The sequence below is a fragment of the Simochromis diagramma genome, unplaced genomic scaffold (genome assembly GCF_900408965.1).
Source record: "Simochromis diagramma unplaced genomic scaffold, fSimDia1.1 OVJJ01000816.1, whole genome shotgun sequence".
Taxonomy (NCBI): domain Eukaryota; kingdom Metazoa; phylum Chordata; class Actinopteri; order Cichliformes; family Cichlidae; genus Simochromis; species Simochromis diagramma.
The window spans coordinates 9,133,009-9,160,331 of NW_024386908.1; the positions used below are offsets into that span (position 1 = coordinate 9,133,009).

The 27,323-nt window shown below is 39.5% G+C and overlaps 1 protein-coding gene and 1 long non-coding RNA gene across 8 annotated transcripts in view; both read left to right on the forward strand.

Moving 5' to 3' along the window:
* Nucleotides 1–27,323, forward strand: part of cacna1c (calcium channel, voltage-dependent, L type, alpha 1C subunit) — a 218,103-nt gene that overhangs the window by 48,979 nt on the left and 141,801 nt on the right. For all 7 annotated transcript variants that reach the window (XM_040035288.1, XM_040035289.1, XM_040035292.1 and 4 more), the window contains exons 2-3: nt 16,170–16,602; nt 23,313–23,418. In XM_040035288.1, the coding sequence (XP_039891222.1) occupies nt 16,170–16,602; nt 23,313–23,418 (539 nt within the window). The remainder of the gene's footprint in view (nt 1–16,169; nt 16,603–23,312; nt 23,419–27,323) is intronic.
* Nucleotides 27,195–27,323, forward strand: part of LOC120735721 — a 34,480-nt gene continuing 34,351 nt past the window's right edge. Inside the window, exon 1 of the long non-coding RNA XR_005696343.1 lies at nt 27,195–27,205. This is a non-coding gene — a long non-coding RNA (uncharacterized LOC120735721). The remainder of the gene's footprint in view (nt 27,206–27,323) is intronic.

Genomic DNA, 27,323 nt, shown 5'->3' on the forward strand with positions numbered 1-27,323 from the left:
TTTGACTGACTGGCAGTAATGTGTAATTCACATCCTGGTAATTTATCATTAATCTTTAAAGTTCATATACTGTTCCCAGTACAAAACCTTAATGTGTATAGTGTTTCTTGGCACATATTCATGTGTTTTGTCCACACTTCTTAGGATGAGAGACACACAACAGTTTCTCATCTAAGAGCATATTTGTGCATCGTTGCGCTGGGAAGTGCTGTGCATTTGTGCAGCTGTAAATCAGAGAATGCCGTAATCTGATAAACGCAGCGAATATGCTAATGTGGGACTGTGCTCACTCGATGGATGCGTGTTGGATTATTTTTGAAGATATCCAAGCTTTAGGCCATTTAACTGACTGAAACTAAGTTTTACTTAGTGTAAAGAAAAAGAACAGAGGAGAAAAAAAATTGCAGTTTGGAAGGTAAACATCACAAGGTGCTTTGCATGATGTACAAATAAAATCACATTGCAAACTTAAAACCAGCATGCTGCAAATAAATGGATCACATATTGAATAACCTAAAGAGATATGAAATAATGGAATATAATGAAGTTGGTATAAATCAGGGCAGCACGTTGCTGCAGTGGTTAGCACTGCTCCCTCACAGCAAGCAGGTCCTGAGTTTGAATCTACCATCTGGCCAGGGCTTTTCTGTGTCAAGTTTGCATGTTCTCTCCATGTTTGCGCGGGTTCTCTCCAAGTACTCCGGCTTCCTCCCAAAGTCCAAAGACGTGGGGTTAGGTTAACTGATAGTTCTAAATTGCCTATAGGTGAGAATGGTTGTCTCTCTGTGTGTTAGGCTGGTGACTTGTCCAGGGTGTACCCCGCCTTATGATCTCACACTCGCGACCCTGATAAGGATAAGCGGAAGAGAATGGATGGATGGTGTGAAATCAGTTCACAATTTAAATTTTCATTGGTGCCCCAATGCCTGTTGGGAGACCACATCACAAATGAATGTCACTAATTATAATTTGTCTAAGCAATCAAAGCACTTGCTGAGGTAGTTTGGGACACTTCTGGACAAATATCTTTTGCAGCATAAATGCTTATGTGTCATGATGTGTCGTCAACAAAGACACGACCAAAAAATCTCACCATTGCAGGACGGGGTGTTTCTTTTTCATCTAGATCTCATGGAGCATTTTTGCTCGACAGCTGGAATGTTATTAAAAATCTTTGTTCTTGAAATGCTTGCTTTTAATTTATTCATTTGTGTGTTTTCGCTAGCTCTTGCTTAACAAATGCAGTGCCTGACTGGCGATGGACCAGGGGGTTAATTTGGCTGTCAACTTGTAATCCTATCACCTGACACATATCTCAAAAACAATGGTCCAGGATTTTACTGTTTACTCTTCTGTATATGACAAAATATATTTTGTTCATTGTTAGATTTAAATGCCACCATAAAAGAAAAAAACTGGGCATGATAAAGGAGAGTCAACTGAGACTATTCTGTCTGAAAACTCTGTCTCATCTAATAAAAAAAATCAAGTATAATGGGGGGGACAGTAACCTCCAGATGAATTGGAATTCCATGAAATCTATTAGTTATGGCTAAAGCGAATAAGAAAGGCAGTCTGTTGGTTATAGAGTGATCATAGAGTACCGGGGTCACAATTGTTTTTTGAGCCATTCTAACGACTGCTGTTCTGCTGGACTCCTAGCTTCTTTACTATTTCCCTTCTTTATGTTTTCCTTAATAAAGGCAAACATTTTGAGGCAAGAAGGAGACAAAAAACAATTAAAAAAAACAGATACATGATTCAGTGAGATATTAAAGAGAGAGAAACAAGGAGTGACATGACTGGAATTGACATCACAATTCACCGTCACTGTCTTCTCCTAAGACACAGAAGAAGCCAGGATGGAGTCTGTTTTTTTTCCATTTACATTTATTAAAAGACCAATGACATTTTTATCCTGGTAGATTTAAAGAGTGTGCCGGGTAACTCGAGAGATCAGAAGTATTCCAAATGTGCTTATCATCAATCTGTAAGCAACTTGTTTTATTCCTGTTTCCTTTGCCTTTTTTATTGTACTTTATTAACACAGAATACTGACTGTTGCATAACTTGAGTTTAACTGCAAAAAAAACAGACCTTTGTTCCCATGGCCCCTCATCACCTGATGGGGGATGTGCAGGATGGGTAGAGCTGGAGCTATAAACTTAACGCACCCTCCGAGACTGTGGCTCTGCCAGACTGTGGAGCTAAACTATGAGCACATTCATTAGCATTTTATTGCTTGTAGGCACATCAATTAATCACAGACGTGCATAGCTCCAAGCACACACGCACACACACAGACACACTTTTTTGTCTAAACTTGACAACACTCGACAAAGAGACACACGCTCACCTTTGCTTCTGAGCACACACACAGACATTACAGCATATGTACTTCACTTGATGGCTCCCTGGTGTGTTGTACCTTAGACTACAATTTCTCTCTGGGTCGCCATATCACACACAGACATATTCGCTCATGTAATGTCTCTGTACAAACTGTGAAGACACTTATTGACTCAACAGTAAAACGGCGTCACCTCGGCTCCCCTCTAATTTCTCCATGAAGGTTTTATGGAAGGAATCTTAATAGTGGTTAATTGTAGTTTCATTTATAGTTTCAGGGCCATTTGTATTTGTGTCAGAGCTCCTCATAATGACACAACTGCTCTTCTTAATGACTTTTAGTCGCGGTACAGAGTTATTAACCATTTTACAGTGAGATCGTGATTTGCACTGCAATATTCTTCCGTTATCTTTTATCCTCAAGGTATTTTACGATTTAGACTCCTTATGTGCGCTTTCGGTTATTAATTTCTCTTCTTTTTTTGAATTAACCAAGAGCTTTTGGACTATGTGACAATTTTCATTCAGTCTGATGTTCATGACCCTTAAATCCAATTCTGTTTTGGCTGGTTGTACGCTTTTCTTCTCCTAGATTAAGGTGGCAGCATCGGACGACTCTCATTTCAATCAAGTTTTAAACATCAAAAAAAATAAATAAACCTTTTCTTTCATCTGAAGTGATTGTGTTTAGCACCGAGTAAAGCAGATTTGCAGACTGAATTGGAAAATAGCCACCATAGTTATAATAAAAGCATTTCAGCAGGTGTGAAATTTAGAAATTTGCAACACACTGAAAAATGTAGACACACAATAGTCTAAGGAGCTTGGAAAGAAAAGCGTCGCTAACAAATTCACATGACTTTACAGCTAACTGTGTGGACCATAATTCCAAGATTCAGTAATAGTGATATAGCTGCTGCAGTAAGGTGATTTACATGGTGGCCCTGAGAGGCCAAACGGACTGCAACTTAAGAAAACACCAGCAATAAGAAAAACGCTGCAAAAGCACACAAAACACAACGGAAATAGGAAAAAACAAAACAGAAACTGGAAAAACAAAAACAGAAATAGGAAAAACAGATTTCCAAAAGCACAAGGGAAGTGTTTCAGGGGAGACAATAACCCGACGGACCAGTTGCAGGAACCCATAGGTTAACACACTTACCTCTCATCTTTTCTTTCCTCACAAAACCGATAGATCCTCCACTTCTTTTAAGTGTCTCCCAGCGCAATTCTTAGCATATTTTGGTTCCTGCAATTGGTCCGTCGGGTTATTGTCTCCCCAGAAACATTTCCCTTGTGCGTTCGGAAATAGTGATGGGAATTCCGACTCTTTTTAGAGAATCGGCTCTTTCGGCTCGCCTCACTAAAAAGATTCGATTCTTTCGGTTCCCAACCGGGTCCGTACTGGATCTTCAGGCTGTTTTAATTAATTTATTATCAACAACAATCTAAAATTATGCACAAAAGGAATTACTGATGTAAAAAAATGTGGTTTTATTTATATATGTTTATATATAAATATATATGGTGGCCCCTAGAGACAAAGCAGGAAAAAAAGTGCGAGAGAGAGGGTGAGAGAGAGAGAAAAAAAAATCAAAACATGGCTCCCAATAAACAGGCTCGCGTTGTTCACTTCAAAGATCCGGCTCTAAGAGCCGTTTCGTTCGCGACCAACACATCACTATTCGGAAATCTGTTTTTTCCTATTTCTGTTTTCTTTTTTCCTATTTCCATTGTAGTTTTTCCTATTTCTGTTGTGTTTTGTGTGCTTTTGCAGTGTTTTTCTTATTGCTGGTGTTTTCTTAAGTTGCAGTCTGTTTGGTCTCTCAGGGCCACCGTAGATTTAACTGCAAAATGAAGTAGGCACTTAGCATCCTTGCTTTTATATGGGAATATATTCACAATGCAACCTGCTAGGAACAGGCTGAACTGAGTTGCCTGTTGCAAAAAGACTCGTTACAGATCAGATAGACTCCAATTGGTTGCAACTTGTAGGGAATCTGTCTACATGCATAGATTAAATGGCAGTTATTCTTAAAAAATTGCCAAAGTGTGAGTGACTGCTTTCAGTTCAAGTTGAACTGCAGTTGTTTGGTGTCAGATTGTTTGGCCTACGTGTGCGACTTGTGTTGTCACCTTGAGATCGAAAGTGGTTGCCCTGCATGCTCTGACTCTGTGCCAGCACAGCTAAAGTAATGAGCAAGTCATAAATAAGTGAAATCTGAATTGAAACGTGTGTTCTAACTAGATTAGCTGTTGTTTTTATGGCAAGGTACACAGTCACAGTGATGTTTATGAAAGCCACAAGCAAGATTCAAGTATTTTAAGTATTATTGTAGCTACAGGCTACAATGATCATTTTAAAAATAAAAATGCATTCATTAATAATTTATCCAGCAGCCTTTTGTAACTTCCAGTAACAAGGCAGTTTCATTTTATGAGAACACAATTTTGAATAGAATACGAATACGATTTAAAATACAGTTTCAGCCCTGATTGAATGCTTGATCCATCTCTTATCATCACTTATGATTTACTATATCTGGGGTGACCTGTATCAGCTGTAAGGTTGAGGTGATGTGTGCAGTGGTGTTAAAATCCTAAGGTCTATTATAATGTAAACATTACAGTTTATTTGTGAGAAGCTTGAATAATATGGATTTGTCAGGAACTGAGTTAATGTTAAACAATTAACAGCGTTTTTAAATGCAGGCTTTCCCAATAGGGCCTGTTTAAGTTCAAGAGACAGCAGTCAAAGGGAACCTGCTTGTGAGACTTTCACCTTTTAATTAACTGAAATTAGCTCAGTGAAATCAAACTAATTGTTTGCATATGCATATCTGTGTAATATTGTTAAAACACTTAGGAAAAATCTATTTCAGATCTAAACTGAAGATTAAAAGCAGACTGAGCGCGAAGCTGTGAAATGTGAATTTGTTATTGCTTAGATAAACTCAAAATATTGATTTTTAAATTTGTTTTGGCCTAGTTAACAAAAAGAAAGGTTCCCACAGGAGGCAGCTGACAAGAAAGAAACCCAGCTTTGTTCAAGCTAATTGTACTGGGATGTTTGCCTCACTACATTGTGTTGCGAGTCCTTCACTCTCTCAGCACCTGAAGACAATCTTTAAAAGAAATTTTTTAAAAAAGGAGAAAAAATCTTAAAAGACTGAAAGCTTTTTTGTTTGATTTTGGTCACACTTGCACAGAAAGTGGTGTTACAATTTGTAACTGCTTATCATCAACGCTCTGCTTCGCAGTAACACATCTTCACACAATCCCTCCTCATCTCAGCTGCAGATTGCATCCACAGTCTCCTACTGCGGCTCCTGGAGCAAATACAATCCTTGCTTAAGGGCATATGGGGAGTGTAAGACACATTGTTATTGAGCATTTTTATTGTCTTTGATTTTGGCATTTTGGTTATTCTTTATGTTTCATTTTTAACCTCTTGTTGAACTCAAAGGAACAGGCTCTTTTTAATGGCTAAGCCAGGCGACTGCTGCTGGCATAGCTGAGAGATTTGATATATTCTGCTGTTTGAAAGGTACATGGTCACACGATGACTTGAGAAAACGAGTGACCAGGCGGGCAAACGGTGACCTAGTTGGCTGCCAAAAAGATAGAGATAACAGCCAAAGCAGGCATCCATAAATATTTGAAATCTGGCTGGTGATATTTTAAAAGCCCAGCTGTAGAATCAATATAAATTCAACAATGCAGCATTTAAACCATTTAAACAGATTATGAGATAACATGCGTTTTGTCGAAAGGTTACCTTTGAGATGTCTTGTGGTGCAACTGAGGCCTGTGAGCCCCACATAAACCGTGCCTCAGGTGACCTCAGTGGATCACACGATAGAGGGGTTCAACTGTTAACTCTCAGTTTTTGTAATGACTGAGAACTTTTTTCCCACTTGGCTCATGTGATGATGCACAGGATCATTAGTCGGTCCAAAGTGTACAACCGAGAAGGGCTTAAACACCTGTTACTCTCCACCTATTGTTTTTAGAGCTGAAAAGTCTCTTGGATGAGAAGTAAAACATCTTCACAAACTTAAAGAAGTCCAGAGTGCCTTCTTCTTTCAAGATCTTAAGACTATCATGACCAGGATGCCTGACAACCTGCACAGACATACAGTCTTTCCATCTATCGTACTCCTTGAGGTTTGGGTATTGTTAAAGGCAATCTAGGATTTGGTGATTTGTGTCACACACCTGCTACTATAGTTATAGGAGCTAAATGAATACATACATTAATGAATAAAATTGCTAATACAGATGCTGCAGGGTGTATGCAGTATGTGATTTGTATTTTTCTTTTGCAGTGTGCTGATCCTCTAGTAGATGGTTATTTATTTTAACCTGTGTATAACCACTACCACGCCACCTGCAATGACTTGATTCTGCACTATACAGGCAAGGCTCAGTGGGTTTTGCATAAAATGACCTTGCCAAGGTCATGATTTCCATTCAGTGGGATTACAAAATGTATGCATTTACTTTAACAGAAAGGCTCTTTAGATGAACACATGCCTGAATGGCATAAGCTGTACAATGCAGGCGCCCACTGTGGCCTTTACAAAAGTAAAGGGCAGATGTGAAGTGGGAGGTGAGCCAGACAGGAAGACAAAAGCAGAATAGAAAGAAAAGGACCGAACAGGAGTTGTGGAGGAGAGTGGATAAGGTGGAACCTGCCACTAATAAATATTGCATGCCACTTTGTTTAAGCGTGCTTGTATCTCAAAAGGAGAAAATGCATTCGTTAGTGATGCTATTGTGTGAAAGTTGTGTGTTGATAGTTTAGCTTTTGACCTTACTGCATTCAGAATTTCTGCATTGGGAGTGTGGCTTATCAGAGTTCAGGAAATCAACTCTTTATATTGTTTTAGCCAGTAAATATGTCCAATAAATGGTTAATATATACATTGCTAAGGCAGAGATTGATAGAGATCACAAACTTTAGATGCAAGGAACACACGCGCACGCGTACACACAAAGACAGGTAGAGAAAACTGTTCGTATCTGGGTTACTCTGGCCTCACATCTCTCCACTGCAGATGAATATTAATAAGGAGTTATTAATATCTGCTGCCTGCGCTGTGTGCATGAATACTCGTGTATGCGAGGTCGGCATGGAGAGGCAGTGCGAACGAACCTTCCTCCTCTTGCCTCTCCTCCTCCTCTACACGTCACTTTCTCCTCTATTTTCCTCCTCCTCATGTTCACGCTTCTGTTTCCTTTAAGTTCTTTTATTTCTCGGCATCCTTTCCACTGGTTTCGCTCACGTTCCTCACCCTCACATTTGTCCTTTGTGTCTATGCTTTGTCAGCTATTAAGACACACTTCCTCTGTTTGAAATGTATTATACCCCAGTCATTCTGCAGTGACTTTTACTGTACATCACTTAGAGGGCAGATGTTCGCTGACTCTATTTGACACCTATAGTGGTAAATGGCGCAATGTTGAGACAGAAAGTGGCTGCTGACTGTTGCGTTCATGTTTTTAGGTCTTGTCTGGGTAAAGAATAGGCTGTATGACCATGCTAATTAGCTCTCAGCCAATCAAAAGCGGAGATAGACTTACTAACACGCTGCTTCACAAATCTGAGCTCCAGACACAATCCCCAACAGATTTATGTCTCCTCTAAGAATCAAACCAGGGATCTTACTACCATTGCCAAACAATATTTAAACTCATTTCCACTCAAACGCTGTGAAGAAGAAACACACTGTAGTTGAAATCACTCCACAGAAACTGTCTAAAAATGCCAAACTATATAATGAAAGTGAAGTTTAGGGAGGCTATAAGGCAGAATTTGGACAGAGCTACTGTAAGCTTGTTGAGTCTCTAAACTAAGCTTATGGGGTGCTCCTTGAAGAGTGCTGTTAATCTAATCACTTATTTAGATATGGAATAAGCATGCTGTCCAGAATGTTAAATAATTCCTTTGAAGGGACAGGTAGAAGAAGCCCGAGACATTACATTACAACAGATTATTACCTTAACTAAAATCCTGTTGTTGCCAAACCTTCAGGACTCTCAGCATCCAAAACATTTATTAAAGTTACTTAAAAAAACCCAAAATCATCTCAGAGGAATTCACATTTCACTGTGTCATGAAAAAATAAGACCTCGTTGGATGTGGCTCAGACTCAAACTAGTCAGCCAAGCGCTGATTTGACTTTCAAAGTATTAAACAACTTAAAATCAACGTCTTATCTTTGGCTTAAAGTTAACCTCTGAGGATTTAAAATAATGTGTCATTATTGTAACAAGTGTCACTTCAAAAGGGATAAATTGCAAGTAGCTACATTTACAGTCCCGCAGTGAACTTCTTTTATTAATTTTCTGAAAGCTACGGCATTTGTGTGAATAAACAACCACTGATCAGACTGTTTTGAGAGTGGTGGATTTATCACACAGTATTAAATCCTGGATATACAGACTGAAAACTAATTGTACTACTATATATTAGTATTAGAGCTCTATTTTATTTTTTTACCCTGTGCTTTAAAGACGTGTCCTTTGTGATTTCCTGGGAATACGGAGACAACAACCAATCACTGCTTTAGAATCATGATTGACAGAACGAGGGCTGAACCCATGCAGTGTTGAATACAGGACATTAATGCATAATTCAAACAACATTTACATTTTTGTGTGGAATATCCACATACACAGTTTCTTCACTTTTCATCACCAGGTAGCTTGTTTAGTTTAATGAATAAATCAACAGCTATTAGCTTATAGCTAATGCTTACACCAATAAATAACTGTTACAATAAAAAAATGGCTTGAGCAACACAAATACACGCACTTGTTGTTAGTTTATTATTTATAACCAAAAAGTGTCAATATGTCTTGCTGTTACCTCTTTGTGTTGACATCGCAAAGTGGGACAAACTACGTCAGCTGTAAGAGCCAGAGGTGTGTGTGCTGACTGGTTGTGTTCAAACCAATAAGAAGCATCTTACTTTCAGTGTGCGCTAAATGAGCCGGAATTTCTCCTGACAATAGGCTGCCCTTTTGCCCATTAACAGTAAATTTTCTGTGCAGTGTGGCAAATTTTCAGTTTGTTTGGTTGTCATGATTATTCAGCAATGCCCCGATCACAAGCATGTGATTTCCACTTTGTGTATTTTCCTTGTAAATTACATGCATGTCCTGCTTGTTTTATGTGTGTGTGTGTGTGTCTGCTGGGGAGTATCATGGATTAAGAAAAGCAGGTGTGTATGTGTCTTATTTTTCAAGGGGAGCAGGTGTGCGTGTGTGTTGAGGGTAGCAGGTGTGTGTGCATGAGTGTGTGTTTGTGTGCTGTGCTCACTCGGCCAGATAATGGGCACATATGGACAGTGTGAGAGAGAGACAAATGAGAGACACACATATGCACACACAGTGTGTACATGAAGGAGTAGAGTACACTCGCTCCATGTATGTGTAAGTGTGCGCGTTAGTGAGTGGATGACACATAAATTGGTTAAAAAGTAGTATTAGCATTACAACTGGTATTTACGATGACAGCGATAATGAGGGTTAAGCGTGATGGGATGTCATTCAAGATCTGAAAAGCGTGGAAGAAGTGACAATCTTTGTCACTGAAATAATTATTTGTGTCGTCTTTTGCTTAGTGTCTTAGTCCAGGCATGAGGCCGAAGGTGACTGCTACAGGCGGCGAGGAAGGAGCGGTGTTGTGGATCTGATTAGTTATGGGCTAACCTCTCTTTTCAGCTAAGGAGATGGGTGAGAGCAGGAGTGAAAGAATAATTGTCAGCTATTTGGAGATGACAGAGAGGCAAGTGATGGGAGAAAGAGTGAGAAGCAGCAAGGCAAGAGAGATAGGGAAAAATGGAGAGGCGATGGGTGAGGGGTGGGGGTAGATTAATGGAGGAAGGGTGCACGACTGAAAATGAACTTGTCTGCTGCTGGAGAGTCAATGGAGGGAGTGACAGTTGTATAGATTAGGGAGAAAAGAAGGAAGGGGAAAAGAAGGAGAGGATGAGGAGGTGCGGGTTAGGGAAGGAGAAAGAAATAGAGATGAAAAGATAGAGGGCAGGCTTTTAAGAGGGTATTTGACAACGATCAGGACCAAGAGGAGGAAAAAAATAGGAGAGGAGGAAACAGAACACTTAAAACAAAGGAGATAGTATTTTCATAAGATGGAAAACAGACCAGCTTTCGCCACAAAAATATTAGTTTTTTTCTGCGTCTTATTAGAGGTGACACATGTTTGTGCGTGCCTGCATGTGTGGACCCTAGCTCAATTAGTGTGTGATCAGGTGTCATCATCAGTTAACTGACTGATAATTGCATCTTTACTGTCCGTTCAAGCAGATCCCTGTTCAAAAGCAGACGGAGAGTGAGAGTGTAAAAACGAGTGAAAAAAGAAGTGAGGAAAAAAGACCAGATTGAGGGAAAGACTTGAGAATGATTTTGGATGGCATAATCTGATTGGTCCTTGTCTTTGTTCATTATCTGGTTGAGCCAATTAACAGAGCAAAGCGGCATAATACTTTGTAAGCTTTCCACTAATGCAGTTATTGACACTGTAAATTGCAAAGGAACCGTACTTTGCTGGTAACCAAAATTAGACCAACCGATCTGGAGAATACTGTCTGTGTGCAAGTGCAGAGCAGCAATGATATTTTGAGGCAGAGTGCTTAGAGTTGCAGTGATAGTATCTTTTGCCAGTCTTTATCTTTAAGTAGATAACAGCTCCACTGACTTTAGTTTGAATCACGGCTCATTACAGTCTCCAGCTCAGTTCACAGTGAAGTTTGACTCAGTTTCACTTCAGGTTCATTTCAAGTTCATTAAGAGTGAATGCTGACTGTCTTTACAGTACAAAGCTGGATGTATAAAGTCCCTCTGCTTCCTATTCATTGATTTGACCCTGATTTATCCCTGGAAGATCATAGATAAATTCATCACTGTTTCATTTAATTCTCATGCATTTTTAGTTTATTATTATTATATGCCACAAGGGAGGGGACCCCTTGGGGTGCCCTGTGTTGTCTCCCGGTGTGACGTTGGCAGCAGATCCTTTGGGTCCTGTGGGCTTCAGGGTTTGGCCTCTGTGGACTGGCTTTGTTCTGCTGCTTGCTGCAGATGCTCGTACAGACTGGGATCTGGGGACTCTGAGAAGCACAGCAAAGAGCCTGAGGCACCGATGAGGCTCCCAAACAGTTTCTGATCAGTTTTGGCGGTGTGGTTCAGCTGGGGGAGGTCACTGCTTTTGGGGCGTGCCATTGCTATTGGAAGCAGGTGCTTAGTCTTGCAACAATGTTTAGGTGAGTTATTTTCATCAGAGTAACATGAAAGCACAGACAAAAGAACATTTATGATGAGTTAGCCTGGCCTAAATGGTGCTACACCACAAAACCTGTGGTGGATAGATGTTGAAAATGAAGAACCTTATGTCTGCGAGTCTACTAAGATAACAATGACAATAACAGCATAAAAATGAACCACTATTGTCATTACAGTGTTGTGTAATGACAATAGTGGTTTTAAGTCCTTTACACTTTTTTCTGTTCGCTTTTTCTGATTTCATTCATATATTTTTGTTTTCCCCTTCGTTAGTTTTCAGCCTCTTCTTCCATTCATCCCACTCTTTCTCATGGTTTAAACTCCCTTCATCCTCCATCCTTTTCCCTCCTTCCCCTCATCCTTTGCTTGTCCCACCTCTCGATTTCTCTAGGAATCATATTTCCACAGAATGCTGTGTTTCCATTAGAGCTGCTAATAGAATTATAGTCGGTCACATAAGCTTGTGCAACACACACAAACGCATGTCCGTGCATATGCATGTGAGAGGACGGACGCACAGGAGAGACACGCGGTCAGACAGATTAGTATTATTAAAGTTTACTTGCCTCTAATCCTCTCAAACTCGCTCATACAGCACACATACTAACAAACACACACACTCTCGGTGGGGTACACCCTGTGTGAGGAGCAGGCTATGTGAGATAAACTGATCACACAGCAGTACAATATGCTGAAAGTGATTATGTGTGAGTGTGTTTGCGCGTGTGCGTTTGTGAGAGATAGAGAGCAAAGGAGAAATGATGATGTGCAACAGAAGTCAGGAAGCAGTTATTAACTCGCACTGGAGGAAGATATGCTCCAGTATAAAGGAGCATCTGAGACAGAGCCAAAATGCATGTTTGATAAAAGAAAATTTTACTATGCTGATTTTAAGAAAATCTCTAAAATCAACCCCTCACTTTATTAAAAATAAATAAATAAATGAGGGGAGTGCAGTTTCAGCCAAGTAATGAGATGAAAGATATGCTCGAAAATTGAAACCACAGTGGTTTTTCTCATAGGACACAGCTGCATCTGATACCAAGTGACTTCATTGCTGGTAAATGTAAAGAGCACCTCCTTGGGCATGACTGCTCTATTCAAAGCACACTACTCTTTAAATATTTGCAGATCTGGTGCTGTTGTTTTTTACTGCATTTGTTGGTTTTTTTGGGGTTTTTTTTTAAGACCACTTCTACCTTGAGGGCATCACAGTTTATTTTGTAATAGAAGCAATAAAGTTTATTTATATAGCACTTATCCAAACAAATATTACAGCAGACTTGCCATAAAAAAAACAACTTACCCACATACACAAATAAAACCAGCAATCCACATTATTAATAGAACAAATCATAACAGAAAAGTCTGAAAATGCAAAACCGCTATATCAATAAATACTAAGAATGAATAAGAGTTAGCTAAAAGGCTAGCTTTGAGTTATATTGTTTTCCTTAAGGATGACAAGCCAAGCAAATGACGGATGTTATCACTATAAGGAGTGGAATATGGCTATCTATTCATATTTTCATATAACATTAACAGTAAGACTGCATTTTGGTTGTATTTCAGTCACTAATCCCAACAGAAGGTCGTGTTAGTTGCTAGCTAAGCTAGCTTATGGCATGTAAACATGCTAAATCAAGTATTATAAGGATCTACTAAGTTATTTTTATGTCATTGCTGTATTATGGTTTTGTGTCTTGACTTCTGCAGTGCTGCAAAAAGTCTTTGATCCCAAGTTAACTTGTTGGTGATAGCTGTGAGTCAGAGTAGCTAGCTCTTTGCTATATTTCTAAATGTGTTGTGCAAAGTAAATGTAGCTGTATGTGCATAACATCTTATTCACTGTAGGCCATTTACGCAAAGTAGGCTACGGATAATTTTCTACAATGTCTTAATATAGCTATATCTAGCTGTACCATTGTTTGTTTGTTTTTTGGTTACATTAAACTTATTAATGGTAAAAAGTCAATAAAATTAGGCCTGCTACCATGAATGCATCAGTAAATCTATCTATCTATCTATCTATCTATCTATCTATCTATCTATCTATGGTTTACGCCACAGTTGCATGCAAAAAATGCTGAAATTAGTAACTAAATTCTCAAATAAGTCCAGTGTGTTGTTTCTTTCTGTCATGTGTGTATAATATTTGTGTTTTCTTGTTTTTATGATTGAATGCCTAACACAGTTATCATCATCATTGTCATGCATATTTATATAAATATTTGACTTTTTTGGATCACTTAAGTAGCATTTAAATACAAGCACATTTAAGACGGTTGTACTGTTTTTCATGGGCGTATCAGAGTCCAGTAGCTGTACATATTTGAAGATTCAGTGTGCTTGTTGAGGCTTAAGAGTTGTTGTTAGAGGCATGGTACATGGATTAAAAAGAGAGGGAAAGAAAAATAGGGAACTAATTATACTGATTAAGTAATTAGCAACTTCAGTAATGAATTTTAATATATCTTTAGTAAGGGACAAATTATTACGTTTTACATTGCTAAAAAGCATGTGAGATTTGCCAGCACCCTTCTAAGTTGCTCTTGACGAGTCAAATTCTGTGGATAATGCTACAGTCACAATGAATTTATAATCTTGTTGCCTTTGAAATAGTTTCTTCGAAGACAAGGACCAGGTTTGTGACCACTTGCAGGTAGCTGCTGTTTTCAAAACAACTTTGACGCTTTAAGATGGCGATGAAACGCTATCAGTCGGCTATCAGTTTGGCAATTACATGCAATTTGTTTGTGATGATATGCGAATTAACTCTTATAAACGCAAATATGTTAAAAATATTTTGCAGGCCAGTTCCGTTCATCGGCACAGACTGACTGAGATGGATTGCGACATGCTGACAACCAATCACCGCAACTACTTGCATTCAGTCGCTGAATACGAAAAATATTTTTTAGTCCAATCACCAGGCAACCATCCATTTTCCCTAGTCACAGGGATATTTCTGTCCTATTTTTACTTCACTGTGACTGAGTAAGAAAGCAGCACTTGCAGATGATTAGGCGATAGATGTATATACACTCTGTGCATGTGTTATAGTCACTATAGTCCTCAGGATGTGATGTACTGTTCCCTCAGGCCATCGCCCAGTGTGAGTGCATTTGTAAAAACCTGTAGCAGTGAAGTGAGAGGAGCAGGATTTTAGCAGACATTGTGAATGCCCTGTAATTGTAGGATAAATCTACTTCTCTCCTCCTCCTCCCTCTGAACCCACTCACATTTCTCCTTCCTCTGTCTTTCTAGCTCCTTATCTCTGTTGCAACAGCACAGGATGGATTAACTTTACAGAGGTTCTTTAACTTTTGGATTCTTCCTCTTCCAAAAGAATTGCACTTTATGAGATTTACGAATTCAACATTGCTAAATCTACAAAGATTAAGCTTTTCATTTCCACCATGCATTAGTTGTGCTAAAAGATCTAGTGATCTACTATATGGCACTGCAACATCGAGATAATGATATATATTCCAGTTTGTATGATTAAATAGTATATCTACTAAATCTATTGCGTTCAAACAATTTAACAATTTTAAAATTAGTTTTTCTTTTTAATCATTAAAAACAAACATTTTCTGCTTTGATATCAGTAGCTCTGACTACTGTTTCACAAACATACCCTTGTCTCTGCAAAGCACTGTTACTTCTTCCATCTGTAGAAAATTTCCATGTGCACTTGCACGCTTGGCTTTGTGTGAATAATAATTGTTTGCATAAAATTTCAGCGTATAATCTATATGCACAGTGGAAACATTTGCTGAGTTGTCAGAGAGAAGGAGGGCTGAGAGAATATTATAACTGTCTTTAATCTGGCTAAGCATACAGTATGGTTAATCCGGTGTCTTTGTTTTACACCGTCTTATTCCCACGATTTGTTTGCGTAAAACTATGTAATCTCACAGAGATTATTGTAATTCTGTCTCTCTCTTCTTTTTTTTATCTTTTATTTCAATACAAGCATTTGTTGTCCCCAGTCTTATTCTTTTCAGGGCTAAACACGTTCTGAATTTTTCAGTGTGTATTAATCTTTAAAGCTGGGAGACCTATCATTTTAAACATGTTAGTTCCCTACAACTACACCCAAAGAACTGTTTGCTACTCAGTTGTTTTTAATCTCCCCAAGTAGACATTGATAAATTCTTGATTGAGGGATCCAGCCATGCACAAGTGGTACTAGTGCCATCAAGTCTTTCACATGGATGTTGAAGTACTACATTTGATGGCTTGTGATGAAGACATCACAACATTGCCAAGACCTTAGACTTTCAGTTAAAGCGGTTAGCTCTTTTGAACTCGATAGCTAACAAAAATATAAAGTACAGGGCACCATAACTGATGAGTTTGTGCTTTATCCAGCCTCTTCAGAATAATCTAACAAACCAACAAACTAAACAGTTTTTTGAAGCAAATCCCTTCTATAAGTAATCCATAAATTTATGTAGCTAACTTCCTGTCTCCTCTGTCTTTTCTCTCTTTCTCAATTCCAGGCTCCGACTACTCTCCCCCTCCCCCTCTTCCTCGACCTCCTCCACCTGGCCTGACCAATGAGCACAGTGGTGGCACTAGCCATGGCGACCATGGTGGAGGAGGGGGCGGGGTCAACCATGGAGTGGGCGTGGTTGGTCTGGCTCCAGAGCACATCCCCACACCGGGGGCAGCCCTGAGCTGGCAGGCGGCGATTGATGCCGCGCGGCAGGCGAAGATGATGGGTAATGCCGCATCGGGTGGAGGGGCAGGGCTTGGGTCCGGAGGGCGAGGGCCCATATCCACTGCCAGCTCCACGCAACGGAAGAGACAGCACTATACCGCTAAACCCAAGAAACAAACCACAACGACAGCCACAAGGCCGCCACGAGCTCTACTCTGCCTCACACTCAAGAATCCTATCCGCAGGGCCTGCATCAGCATCGTAGAGTGGAAGTATCCTTCAACAAACTATGGGCAGAGGGTTGTTCCCTGTGTAGTGCTTTCTCACAGATCAGATCCTTATCAATTGGTTGCATAGTCTAAAGAAAATCAGTTGAAAGTAGAATTTGTCCATGTCAGTTTCAAAATGTAAATGTTTCAACTGCAAACCACGGACTTTATCTGATCGTATTTCCCGTTGTGAAGAATCAAGCTAAGCTTTTAAGTTGTTGGCATTTTTGAGTTTTAAAACTGGATGTGATGAAAAAGGGGTGAATCTGAGAAAGTGATATATATATATATATATATATATATATATATATATATATATATATATATATAGCAGTCTCCCAAAGTAGAAACTTGTCAGTCAAACGGTGATTCAAATCCTTCCCAAAAGCCCATAAATTCATGAGCAAAGTATTAGCAAAGGCTATAGAGCAAGGGGGCCAATTACAGTTTTCCCAGACTTCTAAACAAAAAGATATTCTCCCTCTGCTGGCCATTGTATAGAATGCAGGCTTAAAGCACTTCCTCATTGGCTCACCTTTAAGGCCCAGAAGCTACATCCATCTTTTATATACAGTTCTTGCTGCAACCATATTCCACCCCCTATTTTCAGATTTAGGATGAAATTATTGGAGAGACGCAGATGGAACAGCATGTCATAAAAAAATACAATTTTAGCTAATTGATGTTTTTATATGTATGATTAATAACTGGTAGAGGATGCACAGGTGGATTTACAAACAGCTGTTTCTGAAGCGTCTTTTTCTGTTATTTCAAAGTGGTTTTATGTATGTCTTTTGGGCCTTTTTGTCCTACTGAACATCCATTCCCATTCTTTAATTTTAACTTTAAAATTTCTTTCCAGGACAATGAGTAAAAATTTCCATGGTCCACTGAGAATATTTTATCCCTTTCCTCCCCCCCCATAATGATAATCCCGTTCGTATGGGGCTTTAATCAATCTCTCTCTGTCCTCTAGCACTCAATAAGTGTGATTTTCCCTCTTCACTCAGTAGTCTTAATCCCTTCTCCCCTTCCTCTGCCTGCCCTTCTCCCTCTTTTTCTACTCTTCTCTTTCATCTTACATTCTTTATTTCTGTTTTCTCACAGGAGGATGAAAAAATTGTCTCATTTTCATCCCTCCTTCACACTTCTCCCCTTGCTATTTCAAAGTGTATTTATCCTCTTTCCCCCAGGTCCATCCACACCTCTGTTCATCCTTTACCCCCACCCCCCATCCTCCACCTAGGAGTCTCAACATTTAATAGCCAACCCTCCCTCTGTCCACCCAAATCCCAAATTCTTACTGTTCTTCCTTTCAACCCTGCTTCTCCAGTTTTGTTTTGTTTTTTTAAAATCTATTTTTAAGTTCCTGAACATAATGACATGGTTCTCCCTCAGGGTGCGAAAGAGACGGGGAAATGGAGAGATAGACAGAAATGGCCTGTGTCACACTCAAAATAATCAATAGTAGGTGCATGTCCACATAAGCCTCGACTCAGCAAGAGCACAATTGCACACGGTTCTTAGAGGAACAGAAGGAGAGGAAAAGGAGGGGTCAGGAAAATGAGAAAGGCAGGGATGTGGGCAGGACATTGATGTCGACAGGAGAGATAATGGAGCTGAGTAACAGAGAAGGGACGGAGGGAGTGAGAGATTGGGGGGAGGACGGAAAAGGTAAACAAGAAAATAGTGAGTGGAGTGGAGGGAAGGAGGTAGAGGTGTGGGTTTAGAATAGAAGGATCATAAGGGAAGAGAAGAGGAAGGAAGTAGAAAGCAGTGCAAAATGGTAGGAAATAGAAGAAGATATAGGAAGTATGTGTTTTAATGCATGTGCTGGGTGGGTTGCATTAACAAATTAACAAGTCACAATAAATCAGTGTTGATAATATTATAGGCTCTAATGGACCTCACATGTTCACACTATAAGCTAGTCTGAAAAACATTGTTCAGACTACTTGATAATGTCCAGATCAGAAAGCTGAGATTGTGCATTACTGTTAATTGTTTTACCCCTTAGTGTCTGTTAATGAACAAAAAACAACACTGCATTTGGGCTGCCTAATGACTTCCAGACAGAAAGATGAATATGCTATACTAGCTCTTTTTGTAGCAGGGACAGATCTAAAGGGGGCAAGGGGAGCAACTGGCCCCCTGCTGTAGAAACTTGCCACATCCAGCAGCCGCCCCAACTTTTATGTCCTTAAAATACTTTTCGTCTGTGCAAGACTGCCATTGTTTTGCCAGTGAGTACTGCACGGTGTGAGCAAAGTTTTTCTGCTTTAAAACTTGTAGAAAAATCCCTTTGTGTTTGTTTTCTTAGATGAGATAATGATACTTTAAATGGTTTTTGTGGATATTTTGGTAATTTGCCCCTGCTTTGCCCCACCATGTAAGGTTTTCTAGATTTTCCACTAACCCATTGTGGATACTACAAAATTCGTAGTATTAAGAGCTGTGCTTTGTACAACTTTACACCTGGAAAAACAAAATGGGAAGGCTACTTTGGCTTTAGCTAGGTGGTTAGTTGCTAACGTCTCTTTACATTCTTTTCCTGTAAATTGCTAGCTAGAGCCTCCTTTCCAACTGTGTCATGAATATGGTGAAAGACAGGAAGCAGGAATAGTCAAGGATCAGACTCTCGTCTTTCAGGTCTTTCAGTCATCAAAAAGCAAATTTTATGACTATAACCTAGCCTAGCCTGGCACAGTGGGCATTGTTATCGTCTGAGCCTGACATTACAGGCTATATTTATCAAAAAACTACAACGAAAAAAGTGCTTAAGTTTCACAAATTTTAATTTGAACAAAAGTTTCCATTTACATAGATTCCCTCCATCATGCAGGTTAACTTGTGAATATGCCATGAATTCATGAAAGTGGAGTCAGACCTATATCATTGAGTTTGTTTATGGAAACGGTGAACGTGTCGTCCCGACGGTCACCTTGTGTATCTGTCATTATCGTGCCAATAACCTATCAACTGTCCAGCTGTGCAGAAGCTGGAAAATATAAGCCAAAAGCATGAATAAACCCTGAGGGCTGCTGGAACAATCTAACCCAGTGACTGATGAGCATTCAGATTATTAGCCACAATTCCCTGAAATCATTCATTTAAACTGCTCAGTGTGGGAAGGAAAAGAGCGTTGGTGAGGTGACAGAAAGAAAATGGACATTAAAATGTGCTCTTAAAGAAAACTGCAGCTAAAAAGGCATGGCCTCTGAGTCACGAAGAAACGTGGAAGAAACACAATTAACACCATTAACACCAAGTCTTTGTTTTTCTGCTTTTCTATTTAACCTCCCTGCTATGGGATGTCATTCGTAACTGCAGTGCGGGCATGCTGTTGAACATGTGGGTGACTCGGTGTCCACTCTGGTGTATGTTTTGTTTATATATGTGAGGCTTTATGCGTGCATGTCCTGTGTACTGTGAGTACCTCTGTCTCTGGAGATAGAGATCCAAAATCCTCCGCTTTTCCTCCTCTGTTACCATGACAACTGCTGCTGCTCTCAACAGGTCAATGGGGCCTGTCTAAGCTCACACAAGCACACACTCAGATTAGAGAACACACAGCAACACTCTTGAAGAACACACACGTACTTGAACACAGATGATAAAGGACTAAAACACAGACACACAGTGCTCTCGCGTGCTGTGTAATTATAGCCTGGAAACATTACCTGCACGCTGCAAGGTCAGCGAGAGAGACATCTTCCTAACTACCATGTTCTCTATATGAAATCACACTAAGTTTTCATTTTCAAAAGGTGTTATTTAGCGCATTTACAAACAGACACATGCATGCACACACTTCCCAGCTACAGCTAATAAACTCCACAGGCTTACATGAAGAATTGCACTGTTCGTATACATTTTCAAACTCAGGAAACTAGATATGGGGATATCAGCATAACAAGTAACCTCACTCTCCTCGATAGTATAAGTATAGCCCAGATTCCTTACGGGCTTTTGAAAAGATAAGAGATTATCTGAGTTATTGTAAACTGTATGTGGCGTTTATGTGATCCAACTGTATAGAGAGAAGCTCTAGAAATAACAGCTTCAGGGGTACTAGGATGCAATCCCAAAGTGAAATTCTGTTCCAAGAAACACAGTTAGCCTGTCAGAATGCAGAATTTTATATATATATATATATTTATATATATATATATATTTATATATATATATTTATATATATTTGTGTGCTGCTGTCTGAGGCATGTAGCACCCAGGAAAATGTTACATTGTATCAGCCGTAAAAGCCTCCCAGCTTCATGGATGTTGATTTCAATTTTATTTACTCTGGTTAATTTTAGAGCTCTCAGTTTGCTTGCAGCAAAATGCTGATTCCCAGTGATATTTCTTTTTTTCCTGTGGTCTTAAAGATGCATATTGCTATTGTTGTTATGCTAATTAATGTACGTTACGAATAGATTTGGTACAGACCTCCCAAATTTCCTCCAAGTGTTGTTTTGCTCTCAACAGCACAGCAGACAGTAGATTTATTATCATGCTGATGGAAGCAGACCTCAAGGGTTTTTGAAATTATGGGTCAGGAATGCAGAATGAGTCACAGGCCTATTTTTCAGTGGGTCCCCATATGTCTGAAGTGAGTTTAATGAGCCCTTGGTAGAAGGGTGAGTGATTAACTTTGATGCATTTTGGTCCCAAGCTGAACGAGCTGAATGATCTCGTGGCCGATGGTGTTCAAGAGTCAATTCTTAATCCAAACATAAACAAAACATTTGCTTGATGGTAATAATTTGAAGCTCTTTCTCTTTTATGTGTTTACAGTGCTGTTCTTACAACAGAAGTTAAGCCTCTAAAATGAATAGGAGGTCTGTTTCTAGTCACACAGCAATTATTAATGGTGCAAGTAGTATGATTGCTAAAATTGTTGGGGCCATTTTTGGGGAATTACTTTCCCATTTCTTATTGGTCATCTAAACCTATTGCAAGCAATACTTCAGAAGACTATAAGGCTGTGATCTGTAGAACTTGTTGGGGTTAAAATGAGAAAATCCAAAGTAAATTCAGACTTTTGCATCCAATTCTTGGTTTTTTTGGGTTTTTTTTTAAAAAGTCATTTAAGATGTGTGCTGCAGAATCATTCCACTCTGGAAAAGAACAGTTCAAAGAAAACATTAAAAGCCCCCAAATTACCATGGCATTCATGCCCATGTTGAATGTATGTAAACTTCTAACCACATCTGAATGTTGTTTTATTTTTTACCATCTGCAACTCAGATTGTCTAAATAAGAAGTTTATGACAGGCCAGACGGATCCATGCTTTAATGATTTCTGCATCAAATTCTGACACTACCGTCTGAATGTAGCAGCAGAAATTGAAACTCATCAGACCAGGCAACATGTTTCCAGTCTTCTATTGTTCAATTTTGGTGAGCCCATGTGAATTATAGCCTCAGTTTCCTGTTCTTAGCCGACAAGAGTGGCATCCAGTGTGGTCTTCAATTCCTGTAGCTCATCTGCTTCAAGGTTTTATGAGTTGTGCTTTTGGTGATGTTCTTATGCAACAAGTGGCCTCAACCATGTCTACATGTATAAATGCAATGACGTGCTGTCAAGCGATTGGCTGATTAGATTAATTTACCAGTTGTTACAGCACCTGCCAAACCGCCACTTCCAAGTCCAACAGTGAGATTCGGTGTAGTGAATAATTAAACTCTGGTCTCAAGGACAAAAAAAAAAAACCCAACTGCTTTCGCGGTATGATGCAATATGTTAGTGTCAGCTAATATATATGACTTTGCTGATGGTTTGTCTTCAGGATTGGAGGTTTTGACAGCCCGAGTCATCAGTACATTGCTGTTTACATTATACCTTGAGGTCTGGAGTCTAGACTAATTTGATATGCAGCCGAGAGTGAAGGCAGACAGGAGGGGAACAAAGTAAGAAAAGGAAGGTAAGAATAGAAGAAGAGGGAGGGCAAGAAGAAGGTGGAGGGAGGTGACAGCAGTGGCAGTTTGTAATTGTGTTGATGAAAACCAGAGCTCCTCTATCTCTCCTTCACACTCTCTCCCTTTCTTTCTCTTTATCTGTAGCTCTCCTCTCTCTCCCACCCCTCTCTTTCTCTCTCTCTCTCTCTGAGGCCCAAAATAATGAGGTCACTCCCCTCTGAAGGACCGTTCCAAATAAAAGCCCTCTGTGTCTCTCCTCTCTTATTCCATCTTGCTCTCACTCTTTCCTCATCCCGTCTTCCACGCGACAGGCCTGCTCCTTGCCGCACCCATATTAGGCCATGCAGCGTCTCTCTAACCCTCGCCTCCCTCCACTACGCACAAAGAGGTCTCTAAGTAAGCCAGCGTGTGTCATTGTTAACAAAAAGCCAAACTCACTGACTTTGATCTCTCTCCTTGTGTACACTCCTTGTGCACTCTGCGATGTTTATATATACCTATGCTTATGTAAAGATGTATTGCTGTGGTTAAAAATACTTCTCTGTTGAAACAACATGCTTAATATGAAGACTTTTTCTATACAAGGAGGTCAGAAACCAGAGTCTATATTATTTTGTGTTTTCCATCACAGATTTTAAAACCAACTCTGAGGTACTCCAAAAGCAGTAGAAATGTATTTGACTCAGTTTAATGTTTTTAAAGTGTACTCAAGTAAACCAAGATAATCATTGCTGTGTAAATGCCTCTGTATCTCTTGTTTTGTGTACACTATTCCACCTTAACTTTTCACTCAGACCATTTGAGATCATCATCCTGATGACAATTTTTGCCAACTGTGTGGCCTTAGCTGTCTACATCCCCTTTCCTGAGGATGACTCGAACGCCACCAACTCCAACTTGGTGAGTAGTGCATGATATTTAAGCTCTTTTACAGCTCAGTATGCTCGCTTGCGGCTTGGTATAATAGATGCTGCTTGGTTCACTGGGTATGTTTTTGCAGTCCTGTTGCTTCGGCCTGACACTTGAGTTACCTTGTGTTTGTAGGGGGTGATTTATTAAGCAATTCATTAGCAGCATTTGCTGTTTTTCCTTAGCGTTCTAGCGTGTAATTTGCACATTTCCGGTTGATTCATCCTTGTATGATTTACTGTCATGAACTGTATGCGGTTTTGCCAAGTTAGCGAAGGTACAGCATAAGAATGAGCGAGTAAAATTAATGAAAGGCAGAAACTTTGGGGAAAACGGTCATGGAATTACCCTAATTTTTTGAAAAGGTTATTGATTATAACTTTTAACTTGAGTTCAGAGTTGTATGAAATATACAAAGCTTTGTGGGTTAATCTGATCAAAGATGAGGCCTCATTCTTTGTGGGCAAAAACATCATTTTGGTCTGCACTGAGGAACTGCGAACTTTTGTTGGTGGCCTGACTTGACTTGTTTTAATTGGCTGATTTTCTTTCTTTCTTCTTTCATATTGTACTAAATGTTACATATTGAAGCAAAAATGAGTTATTAATAAAAAGAGATTTGCAAATTGTATTTTTGCATTGTTCATTCATATGTTAAGAGTTGATAAAAAGCTTTGTATTAAACCTTTGAAAAATTTAAATGGGTTTCAGAGCTACACTGACAGTAACCACAATGATGACACGTTAAACTCAGCCATGATTTGATAAGCTTCTTGTGATGTTAGGAATGCTTGGCTTTTTCAGTCATAAAGTGTCCCCATAAATGCTCAGTGAGGCTGCAGTCAGGTGCTTGCAGAGTATTACAGGTGAAGATTGGCGTTACACTTAGCAGTCAGTTGATTTACTGCTATTGTCCAGTTTTACAGTGTCCAAAATAGTCATGATTATATTTCCCTTGTGAGTTTGATACACTACAGTATACAGTATCAGCTTTCTCCTGTTCCTTACACGCACCCTTTCGTTACTGCTGTCATTCCTTTTTAACAGGTCTTTAGTGGACTGAAGTGTTGTGTACTTCATTTAGCAAATCCCGCAACTGTGGTGAAGCTACTTTTCTGTCTTTCTGTGAAAATAACGCCTGATCTATTGATCTTTTGATTATGTGGTCAGTTTTGTTCTGCCTGACCGTGCTTGGGAAACAGCTGAACCAGTTTCCATAAAGCATTTGATGTGACTTACACTTCCCCCTAAGAATCCTTCAGCCTAGCCATGAGTTCATATTGAGAAGTCCTCTATTTAGCCCTCCTTTAGCACACTTGATTCTTCACATTTAGCTTCTCAGCTTCTTGTGTTTTAAAATGTTTCCAAGTGCTCAAAGGATTTCCAGGTTTCTATGACTGATATTCAGCGTGGTTCCAAACTTTTAGACTCGACTGTACATGTGAATTATGTGCGTCACATATGTGTGAATGTGTGTGTCAGCTGGCAAATGTATGCCAGTGTATAGTTACAGGGTTTTTCCTGGCTCGAATCTCTAGGGCTTGACTGTGACTGTTAAAATAGTGAGTCTATTTTAACTCATGTGACAGAAATCTATGCATTTTCTTGTTATTTCATAGAATTCTTCTATATTTGTTAAAAAACGAATGTTAATATAATGCTGGTGATTTTTCCTTTGGCTCTGGCTAAAACCTCTTTGGGAGATGCCAAAAAATCCTGTATGCAGACAAAACCTTATAGTTAGAGGAGACTAATCCCTCTGAGGCCTTGTAACATCTGGCACTCTGTTTCCAACTCTTTCTTTCCTTCTTCCTAAGGATATCTTGTACAACTCACACTTTACTATGGCCTTCACATTTCCACACATCTCTACATGCGTTGCTGCATGTTTGGAGAATGGTTCCGTCTTGTCTTCTGAATACAAATAGCAGAAAAAGAGGCCCCATTTAGGCTTTTTTCACCTTGCATACTCATAATGTTGTGTTGGACTTACAGCACATCTGTGAATGATTAAATATTTGTTTTTATTTGTTTAACTGTATGCCAACCCTCTAATTTCTCGCATAAAGATACAGTGTCAGAGCAGGTGCATATGAGTCAGCAAACAGACAGCTGTTTTTTATCTTCTAGATCCATGCCCATCACCTACTCTCTCTGCTTATCACGCTTTGCTTTTTAGCTCTTTAATCACACTCTTTCATATAATTTGAAAGGTTCTATTTATGTTATCAAACCGTTAATAAGATTAGCAGCACAGGCTGACAGAACTTGATCCTTCAGAGGCATCGAGAAAGGCTGAACTTTCAGGTGAAAAGCAGCTAGCGCAGTCATTCATGTTGGAAACCCAAATGGAAATTCTGTTTTATGTAAATATTATTTTGTCTTTCAGTGCAGAAGAGGTTTTTACTTGAAATCTGAACTGTATAATAAGTCTCTCAGTTTTTCCCACCGTATGGAAGCACCGTAGAGGGCTTCAGTGTTCTGAAACCGTATAAAGCACAAAGCCCTGGCACACTGTGAGGAACACTGTTAGATAAAATGCAAGGCCTAAACAAAACTACTGTCAAGTCATATATTTTAGCCAAGTTTTTCTTTTTTTTTTCTTTTTTGGACCCTTTTTGGCCCCTCCCCACCTCCTAAGTTAATGAACAGATACAACACACACAACCACTACAGCTGTGCTCAATTAGTTTTATAACCTTCTGACAGACAGGAAGCAGTGCGCAGATGGACCAGAGTCTTAAATATACAGGCGAACCATGTATGTGTAAGTGTCTGTGTCTGTGCAGTATTAACAACTAGGCAACTTAAATCAAAAAGTACTTTCTTTTTTTTTAGGCGGGTGGGGGGATAGATCTATTGCACAGCTGTCTGGCTGATTAATGTGTGGAGGTATCAGTGGTTCAGATCTCGTTTCACTCAGACACAGATGCCGTCAAATGTGTGACGGTACAAAAAATATGGTGGTGGAAATATTCCTCAGAGGTTTTGGTGCATATTGGCATCATAGCATCACACAATTGCTACAGATTTGTCAGTTATGCATCCCTGAGGCAAATCTCCCGTTTTACCACATCCCAAAGGTGCTCTATTGGTTTGAGATCTGGTGACTGTGGAAGGTATTTGAGTGTATTGAACTTATTGTTATGTTTAAGAAACAAGTTTGGGATAATTTGTTGGAGTTTCCATAGTTGCTACTAAGGGGTAAAAAAGTGTACTAAACAAATATCCCCTATCCTATTACACCACCGGTAGCAGCCTACTCTTTGATACAAGATGGGATTGATCAATACTTGCTGTTTATGCCAAATTCTGACCTTACCATCTAAAATCGAGGCTCTTCAGACAAGGTGGCATTTTTCCTAATCTTCTGTTGTCCAGTTTTGGCAAACCTTTGTGAATTGTAGCCTCAGTTTGCTGTTTATTAGCTAAAAGGACTGGCACACAGTGTGGTCTTCTGCTGCTGTAGCCCGTCTACTTCAAAATGTGATGTGTTGTATGTGTCTCAAAGATGCTCTTCAACAAACCTTGCTTGTAACAAGTGATTATTTGAGTTATTGTTGCCTTCCTATCAGCTCAACGCACCCTGGCCATTCTCCTTTGACCTCTGATATCAACAAGGCAATTTCACTCAGGGAATTGCTGCTCATCTGTCAGACACCAAGGAGCATGAGGCAGTAAAAGGCACTTAAATCACATTTCTTCTCTATTCTGATGGTCAGTTTAAGCTTCAGTGAGTAATCTTGACCTTGTCTATATGACTAAATGTGACAGGCTGGTTAGATACTTGCATTAATGTGCAGGTGAACAGGTGTACCTAACAAAGAGGCCAGTGAGTGTATTTTTGTCTTTATTCAAACATCTGCCACTAAACCGATACACCGTTTAATGCTTTT